The sequence below is a fragment of the Microcaecilia unicolor genome, chromosome 6 (genome assembly GCF_901765095.1).
Source record: "Microcaecilia unicolor chromosome 6, aMicUni1.1, whole genome shotgun sequence".
In the NCBI taxonomy this organism is placed as follows: Eukaryota; Metazoa; Chordata; class Amphibia; order Gymnophiona; family Siphonopidae; genus Microcaecilia; species Microcaecilia unicolor.
In genome coordinates, this window is record NC_044036.1 from 315,394,164 (window position 1) to 315,417,485 (window position 23,322).

Sequence of the window (23,322 nt, forward strand, 5' to 3'; positions counted from 1 at the left end):
GCCAGGTTCCAGCTGAAACGCCCAGGACCAGGGTCTGCCCTAATAAATAAAGATGAACTCTTTCACCTTTTGGCAGTCTTCTATATCTTCTCCTTGGGCATTTACTTCTTAACACCAGATGCAAACCTTGCTTCCCTGGGATGCCCCACAAGAACTGCAGCCCAGCTAACACCCTGGGAAGATTACTTCACTCAGTGCGTCCCTCCTGGAGACGTCTTTTCTCAGGGCCTCCCTGATCTGTTCTGCCCCAGGACATTTAGCCATCTCTCTGCCTGAGCCCTGCCACCTGCTGTAAGGTGGCTCAGCTTCAACACTAGTGAGGGAGTATTATGGAAACCTGACAATATCACTCACTCCCTCACAAATACTGTAATTGCTTAGTGTCCTCACCAGACCAATCCAGAACCTGTGGGTCTCGCCCATCCACCAGCAGATGGAGACAGAACAAAAGGTTGTAAATTCTGGCCTACAAGGGCACAGTGCAGAGGTAACTCCTCAGTATTCTCTGTCTCCAGTAAGTGATGACAGGCAAATTGTGCAGCTCCTGAGTAGGGGGACTAGCAGGAGAATATTTTCTCTGCTGTGGGGAATATGAGTCATCTGATTACCCCTCCCTCTTCATTTCTCCTTCCTTGCTCAGCTATTACTGGTCTGTTTTTCATTAAAATAAAAAAAGTGCAGTAGGAGCAGAACAATACTGAGCAGCACCAGTCCCTTTGGGCTCAGAGCTGGTTTGATTCTTTGAGGGGAAGGGGGCTTATTTTGATACAAATTTCAAACTCAGCAGTGACTCTTCAATGCTGAATTTCTTCTGGTACCTGGGCAATAAGCAAGAAAGTATAGCCACATCTAATTTTTTTTTCACTGTTCTGGGACATTCTTACTGGGTTGAGCTCAAGTAACAACATGGAGGCACTGGCAGAGCATCCCAAGTGTTGCTTACTGTTGTGGCCACCGCAGTGCTGCAGGCCAGTGTAATTCATGTCAGGGAGGCCCTTTTGGTGGCTTCAGTTTGGGGGATATTCCATTGGGGTCGCAGCAGACAGAAGCTTCTCCACATTCTCACAGAGGAGAGGTGGAAATGTTGGCCAGTTTGAACGTCTGTGCTGCATGCAGCCTTTCCTTGTCTAACAGGACCTGCATTAGCTGAAAGCAGACAACAGATAAGGTAGTCAGTTTCCCTAAGAGCAGTTTCAGGGTCACTTGACCCACAAGCCCCTGGAAGCAGGAGAACCTTTTTCTTCAGAATTTGTGCTACTCATTCACAGAGCGTTTTCAATGTTAGTCTGTTTCTTAGTGATCAGATGTTTCTATACTGCCTCCTTTTCTCTGCAGGGCAGTAAAAAGGGCCCACTTGGACTCTGCAGATGACAGAATCTTAGTTCTTTCAACTGCTTCATCAGACTAGTGGTTCTGCTACTATTAGGGGGCTGGCCCATATGGGTCTGGTAGAAAACGGGCCAATCCCAGTGGGAGACAAAGTAATACAGTAAATGATGGTAGATAAAGACCTGCAAGGTGGCCAGAGCAACACCCACCACTCTGCATGGGCCCCAGACACCCATGATTAAACACTGGTTGTCAAGTCTCCACTTGGCAGAAAAACGTGATGAAGTCTTGGTTATTACCACATATTATCACCAAGTATTGCTGACAGTATTCAACTTACCAAGATGTTTTCCCATCCCCACTGAGCTGCACAGCACCTTCGCTCTCAGCACATAACAATGTGATCTACAACACTGGAGTTGTTGAACTTCAACTGTCTTTTGCAGGACACGACCATAAAAGTCTCTCTGGCTTCGGCCTTAATTCCCACTACTCTCGCCTAACACCACATCTCAACGGCTGTGTTGCGTTTCCATTCTCTTCCTATTTAGGCAGCATCGGTCTCTATCCCGTGCATTTTTGAATTTGCTCACCATTTTTGATTCTGTCACCTCTCCTGAAAGGGTGTTCTAGGTGTCTACTACCCTCTCTATGAAAAAAAATTATTTTCTGATGTTACTCCTAAGTCTACGATGATCCTACTGTGGTAAGGCTGCTTCACAGGGAGGAGTTGCCAGCAGTCAATACAAAGATCCCGGAAGCTTTGATCATTGTAGATCCTCCAGTTCCAGAGGTCTCCCAGGGAGGTAACCCTGTTCTGGAAGGAATCTGGAATTGTTGTTTTTTTTTTGTTTTTTGGTTTTTTTTTTCTTCGAAACAACCAAACAGTGACATTTGCAGTACCAAAGCTTTACAAAAATAGTTCATCCATTCACTTGAAATCACCATTATTTTTGAAAAAATCTTTTGGGAAAACAATTATCAAAGTACCCCCTCCCCCAATCCACCAAATAAATTCAGTTAATCAGATCCCTCAGTTGAAATAGAAGCTTCTTTTTACATAAATAATCAAAGTTAACCTCCCTAAAAGCTACCCAGATCTTCTCCCACTTTACCCTAGCTTTCCCCTTGATAGCTGTTAATTTCTCCATCATGTATGTATGTGTGTGTGTGGTATATGTATGTTATCAGTTTGGCTTGCATTTTATGAAAAGGGATGCCCACTTCTTCCAGGAAGCTGCTAGCGTTAACTTACTAGATGCCACCTTTGTAAGAAAGGAAGCTATAGTTATAGAGACCCCAGTCTCTGTAAAGTTGAGTTCCCTTTCTTCCAAAAGTATTTATTTATTTATGAACATTTATACCCCACTTTTTTCCACATAAAGCAGACTCAAAGTGGCTTACAATGTACAATTAAAGAGTTAAAAGGCAAGTCTGAATATACTTGGTATCTGCTTTTCACCTTAATTCCTGTACCTTCTTTTATTTAATCTAGCCTGTTGAAAAGTCAATCTCCAGATGTTTAACTGATATAGCAATGAAAAATGTAAAGGTTTTGAGTTCAGTTGCTGTCCAATATTTATTTATTTACTAGTAAAAAAGGCCCGTTTCGAAACGCTATGAAACGGGCGCTAGCAAGGTAAATTCCCACCCATCCTCCCTTCCCTCCCGAGTTCCATACCCCTCCCCCTCCTTTCCTTGCTGAGTTGCAGAACTCCCTCCCGAGTTGCAGACCCCCCTCCCTCCCAGTTCAAGGGCCCCACCCAAAGCACAACCACACACCCACCCACACATATGTCCCTCCCTCCCTCCCCAGTTCAAGGGCCGTCCAGCCCCTCCCACCGCGTTCCAGACTACCCCCTCCCTCACATTCAAAACCCCCCCTCCGCTTTGATGTCCCCTGCACCCCCCTACCGCGATCCTTTGTACACCACCCTTTCCTCCGAAATACCTCCCCTGAAGCAGTCGCGTACCTCTGCTGAGCTGACGGATCAAGTTCTGTTCTTTCTCGGCTGCGGGGCGTGGCTTCATGATTGAGCCTATGTTGAAGTCTATGTGCGTGCGTCTGACATCAGACGCGCGCACAAACTTCCACTGATGCTCAATCATGAAGCCACGCCCCGCAGCCGAGAACAGAACTTCGGATCCGTCAGCTCAGCAGAGGTACGCGACTGCTTTGTTGATGCGGGGGGGGGGGAGGAGAGGTTGTTACGCCACTCCCTGCCACTTGCTCTGAAGTGGCAGGGAGCGGCACAGTGACAGCTGTTTCCCAGGCAGGGGGAGGAGTAGGGAAACACGCTCCGTGTGTTTCCCTACTCCTCCCCTTGCCTTGGAATCGGCTGAGAATGTGGGCGGAGCTATTATGATGCCTACGAACACCTCAGGCTTCACTGCAAGGCTGCTGGCTTCAGAACGTTGGAGGTGTTTTTTATGGAATCGGCTGAGAATGTGGGCGGAGCTATTATGATGCCTACGAACACTTCAGGCTTCACTGCAAGGCTGCTGGCTTCAGAATGTTGGAGGTGCTTTTTATTATATAGGATAGCATGCATATCCCACCCACGGGCAGGCTCAATGTGGCTTGCAACAGTCTGTAAAAACATACATCAAGTCAGCAAACAAACAATTTCTTAGAAGTGTAAGAGAGGGTAAAAGCAAAGAAGGGAAAAAGAGAGAGTAGTGGTGATCAATATGATGCCTTGACAGAGACAGTTCAGAAGTAAGAGATGCTAGGCGGGATTTGAGCGTAAGCTTTTCCAAATAAAAAGGTCTTGAGGCATTTTTTGAAGGTCGGGTGATCAGGAGTAAGTTTCACTAATTTAGGTAGACCCTTCCACAAATGAGCGCTAATATAGGAGAAGGTGGATGCGTAGGTGGTCTTGTACTTGAGGCCACTATACACTGGGTAATGGAGATTTAGGTACAAATGAGCTGATCTGTGAGAGTTCCTAGGTGGCAAGTTGATTAGGGTGTCCATATATGCTGGGGCTTCACCGTAGATGGTTTTATGCACCAGAGTGCAAATTTTAAAAGTGATTTGGTCCTTGACAGGAAGCCAGTGCAGTTTCTCATGCAGTGGTCTTGAACTTTCGAATCTCGATGTACCATAAATTAGCCTAGCAGCTGTATTCTGGGCAGTTTGTAGTTTTTTTTAGAAGCATATCTTTGCACCCTGCATATATTCCATTGCAGTAATAAAATAAGAACTCAAAATCTGCAAGGTAATCTTCTCTGAACTTCATTCTTTCCCAGTATTCAAGTATTTTAAATGAGATGTAATTTTCTTTGAACAATCCAGGCAGTGATGATACTTTGAGCTGGCATGCACGTTCTCCGAATGACTGTTGTGATGGTTATCATGGCTTTGCACAGCTTGCTGGGTGGTGGTGGTGGTGGTAGTTATGGGTTTAGTATTAATTTTCCTTAAAAGAAAGCTGCCAGGGACAATTTAAGTTCGTAATTAACTGAGATGTGTCCCTGAGGGCTGCTGTGGGTGAGCTCGTAAATCTGTTTGTAAAATATAAACCTGTGATGTGGAAACCAAATGGCAGCACTGCAGACCATTAATAAAAGAAAGAGATTCAAAGGTGCCTTTGTTTGTTTTGTCTTCTGAGCCTTTTTATCTGTTTGTGCAACTTGCAGTCACTGATCACCCAGACTAGAGCCAAAAAGGCTGCTACCATGAGTGAGGTGGAGTGGAGAGGCCGAGCGGTGCCTGTGAAGATCGACAAAGTGAGGATCTTCTTGTTGGGACTGGCTGACAATGAAGCTGCCATTGCACAGGTAAAGAACACGGATAGTGGAGGAGGTACTGAACAGGTGACTGTCCAGGTGATAATGCAGGTAGTGCCATGCGCTTTGTCCTGCAGATGGTGCCGTTTCAACTGATTTTGTCTTAACTTTTTATGCCTTGGGTAGAAGCATTTAAATTGACCAGATTCTCTCCCTGAAATTCAGGCTGCGACAACACTCTTAGTACTTTTTATGAGGGTTTATTTGTGAGTATTTAATTTTCCACATACTTTGAAGCATAAAATAGGGTATTAATGATCCTGTTGGTTCTTCCAAGTAAATGTAGAAAATGAGGTACCCATACTGCTCATATGGACTGTCATGGAGCCTTCATGTTCCGTTTCCTCCTTTTTACTAGTTTCTGCTGTAACTGATACCAGGCACACAACTCGTAACACAGTGCTATGAAATGAAAAAAGCAGAACTGTTGAGAGGGTTGAGGTATGCAGGAACAAATGGAAAACTATGTTTGCCTTATTTACAAACTACATTAATGCGCATTAACATGTTTTAAATAATGGAAGCCCCATTATTCTCTCCATAAGGCTTATTTTTTAACTATGCCCTTGACTTTAATATATATTAATATGCATGGATGCAAATTAGTAAATGAGGCCCTTAGATTTAAAAAGACTATTCTTGGTGAACCTGGAAGACACATTGAGTCAAATTGACAAGTTAGAGTGATAAATCACCTGGATCAGATGGCATATATCCCAGGGTACTGAAAGAACTCAAACATGAAATTGTTGATTTGTTAGTGATCTGTAACCTGTTGTTAAAAACCATCTGTAGTAACTGAAGATTGGAGGATGGCCAATGTTGGCGCCAGTTTTTTAAAAAGGGTTCCAGGGGTGATCTGGGAAATTAGAGACCGGTATGCCCGACTTCAGTGCCAGAGAAAATAGTGGAAATTATGAAACACATAGGCAAACATGGTTTAATGGGACAGAATCGGCATGGGTTTAGCCAAGGGAAGTCTTGCCTCGCCAATTTGCTTCATTTCTTTGAAGACGTAAATAAACTGGATAAAGGTGAGCCAGTTAATGTAGTATATCTGGATTTTCAGAAAGCTTTTGACAAAGTTCCTCATGAGAGACTCCTGAGAAAATTAAGTCATGGGATAGGCGGCGATGTCCTTCTGTGGATTAGGAATTGGTTATCGGACTGAAAACAGGATAGGGTTAAATGGCCACTTTTCTCAATGGTGGAGGGGGCATAGTGGAATGCTGCAGGGATCTTTACTGGCACTGGTGCTATTTAACATATTTATAAATGATCTGGGAAACAGAATGACGAGTGAGGTGATTTAAATTTGCAGATGGCACAAAACTATTCAAAGTCAAAACGGGTTTGTGAAAAATTGCAGGAAAACCTTAGGAAACTGGAAGACTGGGCCAAGTGGCAGATGAAATTTAATGTGGACAAATGCAAAGTAATTCTCATTGGGAGGAACAATCCATATCATAGGGTCCACCTTAAGAGTTAGCACTCGAGAAAAAGATCAGATGATGTTGTAGACGGTACGCTGAAATTGCCCAATGTGTGGCTGCGGCTAAAAAAAAAAAAAAAAAAGCAAACAGGATGCTAGAAATTATTAGGAAAAGGATGCAAAATAAGATAAAGAATTTTATAATGCCTCTATCATTCCATGGTGCGATCTCACCTTGAGTATCGCATTCAATTCTGGTCGCCATATCTCAAAAAAGATACAGTGGAATTAGAAAAGGTTCAAAGCCAATCCAAAATGATGATGGGGATGGAACTCCTCTGACATGAGGAAAGCTAAAGAGGTTGGGGCTCTTCCGCTTGGAAAAGAGACAGCTGAAGGGGGATTTGATTGAGTTCTATAAAATCCTGAGTGGTGTAGAAGTGAATAGGTTTTTCACTCTTCCAAAAAGTACAAAGACTAAGGGACACTTGATGAAATTACATGGGATTACTTTTAAAACAAATAGGAGGAAATATTTTTTTCACTCAAGAATAATTAAGCTCTGGAACTCGCTGCCAGCGGATGTGGTAACGGCAGTTAGCGTATCTGGGCTTAAAAAAAAGTTTGGACAGGGTCCTTTGTGGAACTGTTATTGATATGGCATGGGGGGAAGCCACTGCTTGCTGGATTAGTAGCATGGAATGTTGCTACTAATAGGGTTTCTGCCAGGTACCTGTAACCTGGATTGGCCACTGTTGTAAGCAAGATACTGGGCTAGACCCAGTATGGCTATTGTATAATGCCTATTCATATTCATCTGAATATTAAAACTTCCTATTTGTTATAGCTGTAGTAAATATATCCTGCTGGGGTGGGGGTGAACAAGATCACTTGTTCTTTAGGTTTTTCTTCACATGTGTCATATTTGGCTAACTTTTATTTTAAATAGAGGACTTCAGGTTTCAGAAATTTTTACTAGCTCTAAAATCTTTTATAGCTTACTTGCTTTCCCCACTCTAATTTAGTGTTCATACAAAGTTGATCTGTTTTGTGGTGGTTTTTTTTTTTTTTTTTTTTTTTTTGTAATCCCTTGTATTTGAAATGTCTTTAAAGGAAAATATGCAGTCAGACTTGTCTCTCGACTGTTACTCCCAGCTGCAACCATCCCTGCTTCTAAATCAAACCCACTCCTTCAGCAATCGGATCCTTTCAGTCTTGAAAAGAGAGCAGAGTTCAGTTGGACTCCCGTGTGAAGCCGTTGGGAAAGCTGCTCGAGCATATGTCAGGCCCACTGCAACTATGCCCAATATATTTCTCTATTGCACTACTGTCCCGGAAGGAACTATTTGTGTTTGGCTTACATGCAGGAGTAGAGCTATCCACAGTATTTGTGTATTTAGCCTGCTCCACCAATAACATTCAGAACGGGTTACAAAAAATACATACATAATCATAAATACATCAAACAAGTCGTACCAATAAATCAAACAAAAAAAATAAAAACTTGCATCTCATACCAGCTTATGATGATTTATATCAAGCACAAAGAACCTATCTATCTGAACAAAAATGTTTTAGCACTTCTGTGAAAAGTTAAAAGATCATTAATATTCCTAACTGATTGAGGAAGATTATTCCATAAAAATGTCAAAGAACCAGAGTAAGCATGCTTACAAGTGCACGCAAGCCTAAAAGAACTTGCAGAAGTAAGGAAGAAACATCTCTCATTTAAAGATGGTAAAGAACAAGGTATGTAAACCGGTAGCGCTTTCAACAAAGTTCTTGGGGCTACATGATAAACTTTACAAGCCAGCAGCAGCATTTTAAAAGTGCAACGTTTGTCAACGGGCAGCCAGTGCAAAAATAAGTGGAGTAATATTCCAGAACTTGGTGGAATTAAATAAAAGACGGCCAGCAGCATTTTGCACCCGTTGAAGCCTTTTCAAGTTCTTGACTAGCAAACCCACAAACAAAACATTACAATCGATACATGAAATCACAAAAGCATACACTAATTGAGTGAAATCTGGAGTTGGAAAAATAAAAATGTAGTGAGTGAAGCTGGCAAAAATAATAAAAAAAAGAAGAGTTGACCACTTGATATAAAATTCAAAGGTTAGCCCAGCATCTGAGTCAACTCCCAGACTACGCTTATGATCCTTAGCTGTAATGATGGAGCCATCCCAAAATAATGCAGGACCAGGGAAAGAATAGTTGTTGCTATGAACCCATATTTTTTTTTTTTTTTGTATTTAATTGGAGCTTGTTTGTATTCAAGCAGGATAACAACTTAGGTGCTTCTCAAGATGATCAACTTCATATCAGGACATACAACTGAATATAATCGGCAAAAGTGTGAATATGCAACCCGTAACAAAATCAATAACTGGCCTTAGATACAAATTAAATAAACTTAGGAGATAAAAGGGCACCTTGGGATACTCCAAACACTGGCTTAAGGTAGCGGGCATGCATAAAAAATGAAATTACCACCTGGTCCATGCGGTAGCCTGGCGTTTTGTTATGAACTGGCACTCGTAGGTGCCTATGCAGCTTAATAAAAGGGCCCCTAGATAATGTTAAGATAGAAGGTATCTGGGTGCTATGTAGTTTCTTCACCCAGTGTGTTATTCCTTGCCTGGTGTAGACAGCTCCTTTTGCTACCCTAAAGAACTTAAGTTCACTCACTGTCCTTTGATAAAAAGCAGACTTTGTATTAAACCTCGGTAACCCAATTGTGTGTCTTAAAAACTGTTTTGGGTCTCTAAAGCCAGGGTAATGTTATGCTGTTAGGGTCTTATTGCCCGCAAAGGTCTAGATTCTTATATATATCATTCCTCAACTTCTATATGCATTCTATAAAGTACTCCTCAATGCAGGCATACTTTATAGAATAAGCCTAAATTTCCACACAGTTTATAGAATACACTGAGCACCTGTTCATGTGACTAAATTTAGTATGCCAGGTAAAACCTGGTGTAAATTAAGACAGCTAAATTAGGAGCAGACCAGGTGTATTCTATAACGTGCATAGATTTTAGAAACGCCCAAGGCCATTCCCCATTTTCAACAATGTGACTTAGTATTTACACACAGCACGTTATAGAATATGCCTACACAGTTCTGCACATAAATTCTAATGCATGCCAATTAGTGATGATTGCTTGTTAACCAATTAGGTTATGCATATTGTTATGGAATGCACTTCGATTTCCATGTGGAAATCTCATGCGATATATAATCTGGGGGGAAATCCCAAATTATATCGGTTCATGGGCTGCCCCCTCTTCACAGCACATTTAATTTTAATAGTTTAGCGTGTAAACAGAAGGAAGTCACAGCTCTTAGCAGAATTGTATGCCCGCATGTGGAATCCTACATAGAACAAACTTAAGACACTCTGGAAGTCTTACAAGCAGACAAGCCAGTCCGGATGCAAACAGCAGAGAAATGAAGGAATATCAAGAGTACGCTCGGTAGCTTTGTGGAGTCGAAGAGGGTATTTTGTTTTCTTCAATTTGTACTTCTGTTTCATTTCAAAATGTAAAGCTGATTGATAAGCAGTTACTGAACAGGTGCAGAAGTGTCCTGCATATTGCTGCATTCCAAAATAAGTAAATCTCATTGGAGTTTGAGGCATGCTGAGCGGCCCTATGAAGGGTATAAGGACATTGAGCTCTATTCTAATACTTATGTAGTCCAGTGTCTCATCTAGGAGGAGGATGAGGATGTTAACCTGTATCCAGGTGGTAGAGAATTCTAACCCATGTATAGAGCTTAATATACCAGAGGCCAGGAACCGAAATTTGCATGAGTAAAGTTCATTATTAAAAATGAAGAAAAAAAATCTGAAACGGTTCGTGTATCTTATAATCCTTGTGTCAAATAGCCATCAAAGAGAAATGAACAAGTGTATGAATTGATTTTTTTATAACTTTTGAAAATCAATAATTTAGAAGCCATGATTTACTATGTTAGGTATTTGCCTGTAAAATCTGTGGTGATCAAAGGTTGAAATCCCAGGATGATGTAGTTAATTCTTTCTTTCACTTTCTGAGGTGGATAAATAAGGGTCACTTTGTAAATGGGTAGTAAACATATCACCTGACCTGACCCGACCCATATATAAGTGAAAGTCCCCTGATAAAAAGATTTCTTGTGGGAATGGAGGCAACCAAAAAAAAAAAAAAAAAATTAGGAATTACATGAAATGTAGCCTGCCAGGTGTATATTTAACTGCACTCTGTGGCCTTTCACTTCTGCCATACAAAACTGTAAATCTTGAAGCATTTCCACGTATTCCAAATAGATTCTGTGTGCTGTGAAACCTTTACATCTTAGTACAAACTTGTCTTCTCTCCAAAGCACTTTTGTTTTTGTGCAGGATGATCAGAAAAAGTTAACATTTTAACAAAGCTGGAATTTAGATGTGTTTATCAAAACCAGAAAATAGCTTGAAAGCCAATGTTTTTCTTTAGTAAAATCCTGTACTGAGAGAAGAATAGGCAGGCAGCAGTACATAAGAATTTAGAAGGATGAGCTTTTGTCCAGGAAGGTCATTGCATCCTACTGCCCAGAAATTCTTCCTCCAAAGTACAGCATTATGACAAAATGTTTTATGATACAACATATAGCACATGTTTATATTTAGGGTAAAATTTAAGTAGAGTCAGTATTTGACAATCTCTAACCAAGAACTTCATCCGTTTGCCTTTCAGACGGAAAATGAGGAGACCAAGGAGCGTCTCTTTGAATCGCTGTTGAGTGAATGTCGTGACGCTATTCAGGCTGTGCGGGAGGAGCTGAGAATGGATCCAGTAAGTACAACGCACACTAGTAGTACTGCACCTCCTGTAATTAGCAGTATTACCATTAAGCACTGTGCTGTCACCCAGTTATGGCTGTCAATCACAGCACCTCCATGGATATTTGCATTAGTGGTATCGGCAACAGCATTGTGCCTTTCTCTGTGGTGGTGGTATTGTGTAAGGCGCTCTCATTCAGAAAGCAAAAGCGGAACCAATAGTGGTGTAAGATGTGCAGATTGAGTATGAACCTTTTTTTGGAAGCACAGATTGTGCCTCTCTTTAAATCAGCTTCAGCATTACCTGCTGCATGCTCTTTGTCTCTTCTGAATTCACCCTTGTTCTCCCTTAGAAATAATGTTCAGTAACGTTAACTCTGTGTAGCATTTTATCCGGTCCTTTTCTCTCTTTAAGATAATCCCACTTTTTATCTCATGTAGAAGCAGCGCGATCACTTCGTGGATGGGGAGCAGGGGAAAGTGTCCAACTTGCAATATCTGCACAGGTAAAGAGGTAGCAAAAGGGTGGGGAGGGTAGCCCTCAATAAAGATGTTTAGACTTAATTTAGGAGCTGATGTACAAAGCCACACAGTAGAGCCGGTTCAGCACACAACACTACTGTGAATTTAGCAATCCAAAAATATTTTCATATGTTATAATCCATGAGTATGCAGATTACTACAGCATTAAAATTACTGAAGTAATCTGCAGCTCATTGCTAGATGTCAGCCTTTCTTGTCGGTTCCTGAGTGGGGGTTGGCTGAGGCACTTAACTGTAAGGGTAATGTTCAGAAAAGAAAAAAAAAACCTCAAGAAGCTAAGGGCCAAAAAAAAAAGCTGCAGTATTTGTATCTGCCCCCCCCAACCCCATACATAACGATAGCCATGTTAGTCCACTGTTGAGAAATTAAAAAATAATACCAATAAAAATAAAGGTGGTATTTGTTTTTTCTAATATTTTACCTGTTAAGAAACAAAATTATAGACCCCAAGGCTAATGCTAGGGTATTGGTAGCCCTAAGTGAACTTTCAGCCTTGTATCCCCCTCTTCCCCTGAGACCTTGATAATTGAACTTTTTTTTTTTTTTTTTTTTTAATGAAAATGGGCAGATGACTTTCTTTGAAGTGAATGTCACTCTGCAAATTGCTGAGTAGGGCCTGTAATAAGAGTATAACTGTTGTCGGCTTCCTGGTGACCCTAAGAAACTGAAGCACCTTATGTTAGGAGTTCTCTTGTGGGAGATACTATTTTGAGTAAGGAACTGGGATTTTCATATCTTCCATTGATTAGAATCAACTGACCTGAAAAGAGAAGCTTTTGATTTCCTTTATAAGCTGCTTCAATGCTACATTCCATTACTTAGCTTCCCACTATTCCAGAACCTGTGGGATATTTGTGTCTATCAACCAGCAGGTGGAGGTAAAGAACTAAAAACTGAGCTGAGGCATATCTCTTGCCATCCAGTAGGTGGATGGACTCACTTTTCAGTCTCTGGTTCTCGGTGCTTTGCTCCTGATCCTGTAGGTCAGCTGGTCCCCCAGTTGAGCGTTGCAGGTGGCTTGAGTCTGCAGAATCATATCTGGAGGTCTTCAGATCCCTGTGTCTGGTGCCTTGTGAATTTACTTCTTCCCTCCCACCTCCTGTTTCCTGTGGAGCTCTTCTTTTCCAGCACAATCTTAAAAAAAATAATAATAATAATGGGAAGAGATTTGCTGGAGAGCGTGGGACAAACTATCGCTCCTTAGCTTTTCTCAGATGTGGTAAGACTTGTGGAGACTGTGATATGGGGGGGGGGGGGGGTGAAGCAGCTGACACTAGAAGTCCCATTAAAGTTTTATTCAGAGTAGCTTGGAGTGCTGGAAGTTCTACTTGATGCAGGGGAAGGATCCTGACTCGCTGCTTTGGGACACTGTGTGCTGCACTTGACAAGCAGTTAAGCAATGTTCCCGCTGTGGGACTCTCCAGGATGTTGCATTGTGTGCAAGCTGGGAACCCTTGGGATGCAGAGGAAACAGTTGGCACAGCGTATTTCAGATTTGGCAAGTGGCTAATTGGAGACTATCTTGGTGAAAGAACTGGGGAAAACTAAGCCACAGCAGTAGCTGGAGGATATGCTGAAATCTTCTAGTAGTCCATCTTCAGGGGGACTCTCTATCTCTATTTCAAGATGGCAGACGGTACTAGCCTGGTCGTCTGCAATGCAGTCAGAAGTCCTGCTTTCAAGCATGCCCATCCTTTTTGTGTGGACAGGAGGTCCTCATAGTCAGCTAGAGTGCCTTATGCCTTCAGAGCTTTGCAATGATGCAAGGCTGGTCCATTCTTCCTCTGGTGGGAGGACGTTTTCAGGAGGAGTGGGCCAAAATCACATCGGAGCAGTGGGTTCCGGATATTCTTACAAAAGGTACAAGTTGAGAGTTCAACCGCCCGGTCGCTTCTTTCCTTGCAGTCTCCTTGTCGAAAGGGAAACAAGGCGGTCGAGGTTCATGCCATCGTAGATTTTGCTGGCACTGCAGGCCATTGTTCAGTTCTCCATGCTGAACAGGGACAAGGCAAATGCTCTGTGTACTCCATTGTCCCAAAGAAGGATGGCATCTTTTGTCCGGTCTTAAATCTGAAAGGTCTAAACAACTGCTTCCATGTGTCCCGCTTTCGCGTAGACACTAGAAACATAGAAACATGAAGGCAGATGACCCATTCAGTCTGCCCATTCTCTGTAACCCCTAATTCTTCCTGTTCTAAGCAATCCCACATGCTTATCCCATGCCTTTTTAAATTCTGGAACAGTACTAGACTCCTCCACCGGGAGGCCATTCCACGCCTCCACCACCCTTTCTGTGAAATAGTACTTCCTTAGGTTACTGCTAAGCCTGTTCCCTCTTGTCATATGCCCCCTCATTCCAGAGCTCTCCTTCATTTGAAAAAGGCTCTCTTCCTGTACATAAATGCCCTTGAGATATTTACACGTTTCTATCATGTCTCCTCTCTCCCACCGTATACATGTTGATGTTCATAAGCCCGTCCCTATAATTTTTGCATTCAAGACCGCTTACTGATTTCATAGCTGCCCTCTGGACCGACTCCATCCTGTTAATATCTTTCCGTAGGTGTGGTTTCCAGAACTGCAAGCAGTACTTCAAATGGGGTCTCACTAGAGACTTATACAATGGCACTATCACCTCCTTTTTCCTGCTGGTCATGCCTCTCTTTATGCACCCAAGCATCCTTCTGGCTTTGACAGTCGCTTTTTCTACCTGTTTGGAAGCTTTAAGGTCATCAGACACAATGACCCCCAAGTCCCGCTCTTCCTTCATACAATGAAGCACTTCACCCCCTATACTGTACCATTCCCTCGGATTTTTGCGACCCAAGTGCATGACCCTGCATTTTTTGGGATTAAACCTTAGTTGCCAAATATCGGTGCATTCCTCCAGCTTTGCTAGGTCCTTCCTCATGTCGTTCACACCCTCCAGCAGTCATAGCCTCAGTTTGCTTCTAGTTCGGGGCTTTGCCCTTTGGTAAATGTTCTTTGAGCCGTGGCAAGACTAAAGTTATGGTGGTGGTGCCACAGAATCAGAGTTCACCCGTATCTCAATGGCTGGCTCATTCATGCATCCTATTTGGACAACGTGGTGGTAATGAACAAAGTTGTCAGTCTTCTGCTGTCATTGGGTGATCAATTTTGAGAAGAGCAGACTAACTCCATTGTAGATGCTGGAGCTATTTGATACAGCATGGGAAAGGATCTTCCTTACTGAGTGCAGGGGGGGTCAAAGCTGGTTCAACAGATTGTCTTCTGTATCAAGGCAGGCCCAGGGTCTGGGACTACATCCAGGTTTGGGGTCAATGACAGTGTTGATGGAAGTGGTACCATGGGCAAGGGCTCATATGCGGGCTTAAAGGACTCTTTTGTCAGCCACTGGTCTCCAGTGACACAGAAATACAACCTTTACCTTCCTTTAATGCTGGTTGCCAGAGTATGCAGTAATGGTTGTCACTCAAATTCGACTGTCTGAGCTTCCTTTCTGATAATGCAAGGTGGTTACAACGGATATTAAGTCTGTCGGGAAGCTCATTACACTTTCCATCTGGCACAGGACATCTGGACGGAACAGGAGTCTCTGTGGTTGATAAGTCACTTGGAGCTCAGGACAGTATGTAACTTTGCTCCCTTTCTGGCAGAGTGGCCCAGTCTGATTTTTTTTTTCTTCCCCTCAGACAATACTAGTAAGGTGAGACCTGCATTCTCTGATGGTGGTGAAGGCAGCCGCTCTCATGAGTCAGTTGGAGAAAGTCTTCTCTGCTTGTTGGCAGTTCACATCGTGGGGTCCTTGAATGTGGAGGTGGACTTTCTCGCAGGGATAATAGGAACTATCCAGCCAGTGGTTTCAGCTGTTAATGGAATGATGAGGTTCTCCACTTCTGGACTTGATAGCGACAAAAAGAATGCCAAAGTGCCCAAGTTCTTCAGCCATCTGCAAGAGCCAGGCTAGATAGGGATCGATGCCCTAACTGGAGATGTATGTCTTCCCTCCTTTGTCCATGGTCGGCTGCGTGTTGAAAAGGATTGCATTGCACCAGGGTCGAATAATTCTCATAGTCCTGGATTGGCCACGGAGGCCATGGTACGTGGACCTGATTCAGCTGCTGAACTGGGGGTACATGTCCTACGGAAGCAAGGTCCAGTGCTCATAGAGGATCTGTGCCCCTTTGGCCTTGCAGCTTGGTCATTGAAAGGGCTTGGTTGAGATGAAAAGGTTATTCTGATTTGACTATTGCTACCTTGCTTCAGCTTCAGAAGCTTTCAATAGCCATGGCATATGTGAGGGTATGGAGGACGTTCGAGGACTGGTATTCTGAGTTCAGACTTTCTCCCTTTCGTGTTCAGATCGTGCACATCCTAGTGTTTCTTCAGGCAGGTCTTCAGAAAGAATTGGCATTGGGTTCTCTAGAAGTTTAGGTTGCAGCTTTGGCCTGTTTCAGTGGTGACTTCAGAAGACATCTCTTGCAGCTTACCCGGATGTCTTTTTGATTTTTGTGGGGAGCAGGCTGCTTGTGACCTCCCTTTTATATGCCATGTCCAGAGTGGGACCTTAATTTAGTCCTTTGGGTTCTTTAGAAGTCTCCTTTTGAATCACTCTGGAAGGCCTCCTTGAAAAATCTTACACTAAAGATGGCGTTCTTGGTGTCGTGTCAACACACATGGTTTTGGAGCTTCAGGCTTTCTCGTTAGGATCCCTTTCATCACTTTTCGAGGGGGGGGGGGGGTCCTCCCTGAGCACAGTTCCTTACTTCAAGTGGCATCAATGGTTGAGATGAAATAATCTGTGGAGCTTCAGCCCTTTCGCAGAAAGGACAACGAGAACCAGTATTCTTCCTTGAAGCTTCTCTGTGTGTAGAGTCCTCATTAGATATCTGGATGTCACAAATGGGTTTCGCAAATTTGACACTGTGCGTTTCGGTAAACTGAGGCTTGGCCTTGTGGCTTCCAAACCTGCTATTGCTAGTTGGCTGATGGCGATAATTGTGGAGAAGCAGGCTCCTCAGCTCATTCTGCAGGGTATACAGTGACATCCTGGGTGGAGACTACCATACTGTCACTGGCGGATATTTGCAAGGTGGTGGTGTGGTGAAAGCTGCATACCTTTTGCCAAGCACTACAGGGTGGATTTTGCAGCTTACTTGGAAACCAGTTTTGGGGCTTTGGTCCTTGGGACGGCAGCCCTAGGATCGCGCTCGCTCTAGGGATTGCTTTTGAACATCCCACAGGTTCTGGAGTAGTGGGAAGCTGTGTAATGGAAGGAGAAATTAGGTATTACTTGATAATGTTTTTTTATTAGTCCTTCCCACTATTCCAGAGGCCTGCCCGAGGTGTCTGAGATGTTTAGTCGGTGTGAAGTATGGGTCAAATAACTGTCACCTTGCATGGTGCTTCCTGCATATTTCTTGTTCTGTACAAGTTGCCCAGAGATGAAAGGTCCACATGTGTTTACTAGTCTGGTTAGTGTTAGGTTAGCGAGTTGTTTAAAGTTGTTGTGGTTACTCTTGAGTTTCTCCTTTACTGCTTGCCTACGTAAATTCTAAGGAGCTGGACTGGATGCCCAGAGATGTCTCAGCTCAGTTTTCAGTTCTCTATTTCCACCTGCTGGTTGATGGACACAGCTGTCCCACAGGTTCTAGAATAGTGGGAAGGACTAATGGAAAGAAAATTATCAGGTAAGACCTAATTTCTCCTTCCAGCTATCTGACCTACATCAAGTTATCGACAGCTATAAAGCGCAATGAGAGCATGGCCAAGGCACTACAGAAAGCACTGCTACAGCAGCACCAACCTGTGGATGATGGAAAACGCACCCCACGACCTCAGGACCTTATCCGTCTTTATGATATCATCCTTCAGGTAAACCTGGCAGAGAGGAAACTGGATTTCCTCTTCTATGGTTCTCACTCTATAAATCCTAAGTTTAGTCTTTTCCTTCATAATATAAAAAGTGTGTTGTTGGATAAAAATTTTGTTGAGAAAAGTAATAGGCAGTTCCTGGATTAATTTTTATATCCTGTCTGATCATGAAAATGACTAATCACCAGATGCCTCCTGACACACAAACTCAAGGTTCTCAAATTATTTAAAACAAATTCGAAGTACTTAAAATTTTGTTATCTGAGCAAAGAAGGGAAAGGATTTGGCTTTAGCTCATGCTTTTCTCAGAAATTCAAGCGGAATTGCGTTCAGATACAGTAGGTGTAGCTCTTCAGTGGTGCAAGAACACCTTTTCTTGTCCTGCATTTAAAAGCCTCTTGTTCCCTGAACCATGTGAATGCATGAAGAAAGGCTCTTATTTAATCCTAGCCAAGATCAGTCATCTCTTATGTATGCTTCCAGTAATTTTCCTTGGACCAAAGATTGTTTTGAGCTCTTATCTTAAATAGTACATCAGGAAACTTGTTATCTAGGGTACTGCTTGTCACTTAGCACAATGGGAAAGCATTATACTGTCCTGGATGAGACTACTCAGACTGTAGCTAGATGATTTTAATACTGCTGAAGCTTTGCTGCATTCGGCACCTTAAGTTCAGTGAATCCAGACTGCCCCAATTTGACTGCCCCTATCAGACCGACCGTTCACTTGTCTATTAGATTGTAAGCTCTTTGAGCAGGGACTGTCTCTTTGTTAAATTGTACAGCGCTGCGTAACCCTAGTAGCGCTCTAGAAATGTTTAGTAGTAGTAATAGTGAACTTCACCCATTTGTTACAGAGCCAAAGTAACCATGAGGCAGGTTGCTGGTATGATGGCAGAGTCAAGTAAGCTTAGAGTAAGAATCCCTCCGTACATCATGTACAATTAAGATTGAAATGTAGCAGACTTGGTCTGTAAGGATTCAGTGGCCCATAAATACGTTTTGTCAACCCATGCACATAGTCATACTTTTGTTTACAAGTGCTGTGTTGCACATATCCGTCTTTCTCAAATAAAACCTGACAGCAAGTTTGCATCAAACAAAATATGGTCATCAGATGCATATAATTGCAGTTCAGTATATTGGTTAAACCCAGTAATGCATTTACGGAATACATCCCTAAAATAGTCTGGACCGAGAAAGCAAGCTCACTTTTATACAAAACTTTAATGACATAAAGATCTGGTGCAAACACTTTGTAGATTACAAACCCTACACTGGTTTTAGTAATTTCTTCTTTTGTAACTTTCAAGTCCAATTTTTTTTTTAATTTCTATGATTTTGCAAAAAAAAAAAAAGCACACATTTTAATCTAGATTAAAAAAAAAGCCACAATACATTTTCTCCCACCCTTCCACCCCACTAATTGTGAGACAGAAACTAGTTCCCAGCGGTTCAGCAGTTAGGAGGTTCCGAAGGAGTGGCCAGACCATAGAGATTGAGTTAAAAGATCAGGAGTGACGAGTCTGGGGATTGACTTTAGATGTTTTTCTGCAGAATCTTGTAGAGCTGATACAACTTCCTGGCCTGGAGGAGGACAAGAATTTCCAGAAGGAAACTGGACTGAAGACACTAGTGTATAAAGCTTACAGGTAACAAGCAGAAAGAAGGGGGCAGACAAGGAGTGGTCTTGAGGTCAACTATTATGTGAAGTTGCTCTGAGAATTTGTTACATTGCATGCTATTTTGCATTTCAACAAATTACAGCTGTGTCCAAAGAACTTCCTTTTAAGACTGTCATGTGATTAGTGGTCATTTTCCCTGTTTATCTGCATTATCTACACTTTCTAATTTTGCGGTGCCAGCAATTTCAGTGCCGTCTAACAGTTAAGCACTAAAAGTAAATACCATGTTACAGCCTGCACACACATTCCTATTCTCCAATCAACAAATACCCTTTCAGACCAGCCCACCTAAATTAAGTCTCTTCTGATTGAGTGCAAAATATAACAAAGCCAATCCAGTAGTACTCGGGGTCTGCATTCACACAGTGATGGAGCATCAGTAGAATGAATGTTAATTCATGTGATAGGTGAAATTTCACTATAGTATATAGTAACATAGTAGATGACGGTAGATAGACCTGTACAGTTCATTTAGTCTGCCCAAGTAGATAAACTCATTCTCCGAGGACAAGCAGGCTGAAATAATCCTCGCAAGTGGGTCTGTGATCTGCGCCGGCCCGGGAACCGGCAAATTGAATAGCAAAAAAGTTTGCTAGAGCCTTAGCGCGCTGCGCATCCGACTGCACATGCGCTGAGTGCCTTCCCACCCGCCACATGGCTGCGCTCCTCAGTTACTTTTTTTTTCCTGTGTGAGGAGCAGCAGCTGTTTTCCTGGCTCCGCTTCATCGCCCGGGAGAATCTTCAGTTCCTCTTTTTTCGCGGCTTTTTTGCCTGAATTTTCTTCTTTTTCTTTCTTTAGTATAGTAAAAAAAAAAAATTGCTTTTATTTCTTAGGTTTATTTTTTGACCCACGTCAAGTTTCCTTTTATTTTAGTTGCGGCCGTCCTTAGGCCTGCTCGGCCGGGTTTTCTCCTTTTTGTGCGTATTTTTCAGCACGATTGCATTTTTTGATTTGGCTAGGGCAGTCTTCCCTTTCATGTCATCGAAGACTCCCAGTGGCTTCAAACGCTGTTCTCTGTGCAACCAGACCATCTCGGGCACAGATACCCATTCGTGGTGTATTCAGTTCCTTGACCCGACCATAGACCGGCCCGTTGTGCCCTTTGTCTTCGTATGAAGAAAAGGACTCAACTGGCTCGAGAAGCCCAGAGAGACACTTTTTGGGGCTCGGTCTGGTCCTTCAACATCAGCATCGAGGGAGGCATCTACGTCGGGAATGGAGGTAGGCATGGCTGCTGAGACCTTGACACACTGGGAGCAGCGAGACGTCAAGTGGGTCTCCACCCGCCTCGAGGCCGCCTGCTATGCTGGCCCCCCGGGACCGTCCATCATCGCACCTGACCCCAAGGAGACGTGGGGATTCGATGACGTCCTCATCGTCACCAAGGAGCCTCAGTGAGGTGCATCAAGTGAAGGCTAAGAAGCACTGACACTGTTCTCCCTCGACACATGGAACCAGGAGCTCCGGGGTACCGAATACATCTGCACCCAAGAAGCGAGAACGCCTGGAGGACCGCTCCCCCTCCATACAAGATTTGCCGGCGCATCAGTCTCCCAACAGTCCAGTTCCTGCTCCCAAACCCCAGGTAGTTCTGCCACTGACTGCTCCACCGGCCCCACAGCGTTTTCCGATGACGGCTCTCGACGAGCAGATTCAGCCCTTCTGGAAGGACTGCTGCACCAAACTGCACCGGCATCGGGGGTGCTCGCGCCTACCTTGCTGTCTGCTGCAGCTATATCTGGGCCTCCACCCGCGGTGAGGTCTCTGAGCTTGGCGCCGCTTGCGGCTCCGGTATCAGCTGCCACCCAATTCAACTCCCCATCGACGCCGATGGAGGAAGCTTCACCGCAGTCCGTGCGGGAATAGGCCCCTCGACATCGCCATTGAGACCATGGGTCTTTGGCGTCAAGGCAGGTCTGGTCTCGGAAGTCACTGAAGGAAATACTCTCTGACACCGAGGAAGATCCCACGTACTTCTCCTCAGATGAGTCCTTTGGGATTCCCTCTGAACCTTCCCTTCCACCTGAAAGGAGACTTGTCTCCTCCTGAGAGCCTCTCCTTATCTTTTTGTGCAGGAAATGACTCAGGCCATTCCATTCCCCATAGACGTGGAGGATGAGCCCAGGGCTGAGATGCTTAAGGTCCTGGACTACACCTCTCCACCTAGGGAGGTGTGACAGCTCCTTTGCATAAGGTACTCATGGAAGTCCTTATGCGAAACTGAGCGCCCCCTCTGTTCTCATTGTCCTGAAGAAGACAGAGTCCCAATATCGGATCCACGGGGAGCCTGGGTTGATGTCACCCCACACAAAACTCCATGGTGGTGGACTCTGCCCTCAAAAGAACCAAGAGTACTAGAGACTATGCTTCGGCGCCCCCCAGGCAGAGAAGCTAGGACCTTGGGTTCTTTTGGGAGGAAAATGTGTCAGGCCGCCATGCTTGCTGCCCGAATACAATCATACCAGCTCTTCACGAGCATCCACTTGCAGAACTTGGTGCGGCAGCTGTCCACTTTGGTCAATGCTATTCTAAATGCCGGTTTTCGGGCCAGCGCGGATCGCAAACCCACTTGCCTGCTGTCCTCGGAGACTACCTGCTACAGGTAAGTATCTTCGCTTTACTTAAAGGTATGGATATGAGGTGATATAACGCATGTATACCTGATCTTGATTTGTTCATGCTGTTTTTAGAGCATAGACCATAGAGGTCTGCCCAGCACTGTCCTTGTTCTAAAACCCATCCATATCTATCCAGGCCGCCATCAGGGCACAGACCATAGAAGTCCACCTAGTGCTGGCTTTGCTTCCAAATTACTAGTGTTTTTTTTCTATATAATGCAGTGATAACTGGTATTTTAAAGTTTTGGAAAGGTCCTCTTTTCGTAGCCAGTCCTACCAATGTGTTCTTGTTAAACAGGTTTTGAAAAAGGATGGGGGGGGGGGGGGGTGTAAGCAGGCAGGCCAGGCAGCAGTTTTGTGGAGGCTTCTTGCCAAGTTTTATTACCAAGATAACTGAGCATGGTTGAGAGGCTAAAAAGGAAGGGGTGGAGCCCAGGATAACTTCAAATGATGGCTCATAGCACTGTAGGCCAAATTCTAAAGCTAACTACATAAGACACCAATGTCCCACCCCTACAAATCTACTTCATCAAAACTCATCAAACAGCCACACAAGCTATTGTCATACCTCTATCATCGTCCCATCCCTATCAACATCCCACCTACTTAAATCACCTCATCAGTACCCTTCACACAACTACATAAATCATCTTCCCTCCTCAAAAATCAACATCCCACCTCTACAAATCACCTCATCAATACCCTTCACACAACTACATAAATCGTCCTACCACCTCAAAACTACCTTCCTGAAAATTCTGCAGACAAAAACAGACTACCTCTCTGAAAATTCTATGTACTTTTCACTTAAGAAGGGTTCCAGAGGAGATCCGGGAAATTATAGACCGGTGAGTTTGACGTCGGTGCCGGGCAAGATGGTGGAGGCTATTATTAAGAATAAAATTGCAGAGCATATACAAAAACATGGACTGATGAGACAAAGTCAGCACGGATTTAGTGAAGGGAAGTCTTGCCTCACCAATCTAATGCATTTTTTTGAGGGGGTAAGCAAACATGTGGACAATGGGGAGCCGGTTGATATTGTATATCTGGATTTTCAGAAGGCGTTTGACAAAGTGCCGCACGAAAGACTCCTGAAGAAATTGCAGAGTCATGGAATCGGAGGTAGGGTATTATTATGGATTAAGAACTGGTTGAAAGATAGGAAGCAGAGAGTAGGATTGCGTGGCCAGTATTCTCAGTGGAGGAGGGTAGTTAGTGGGGTCCCGCAGGGGTCTGTGCTGGGTCCGTTGCTTTTTAAT

General features: G+C 43.6%; 1 protein-coding gene across 1 annotated transcript in view; it reads left to right on the top strand.

Moving 5' to 3' along the window:
- Positions 1-23,322, top strand: part of SRP68 (signal recognition particle 68) — a 70,854-nt gene that overhangs the window by 31,630 nt on the left and 15,902 nt on the right. The window contains exons 8-12 of the mRNA XM_030208223.1: positions 4,972-5,112; positions 11,272-11,370; positions 11,799-11,863; positions 17,597-17,756; positions 19,314-19,408. Coding sequence (XP_030064083.1) covers positions 4,972-5,112; positions 11,272-11,370; positions 11,799-11,863; positions 17,597-17,756; positions 19,314-19,408 — 560 coding nt within the window. The remainder of the gene's footprint in view (positions 1-4,971; positions 5,113-11,271; positions 11,371-11,798; positions 11,864-17,596; positions 17,757-19,313; positions 19,409-23,322) is intronic.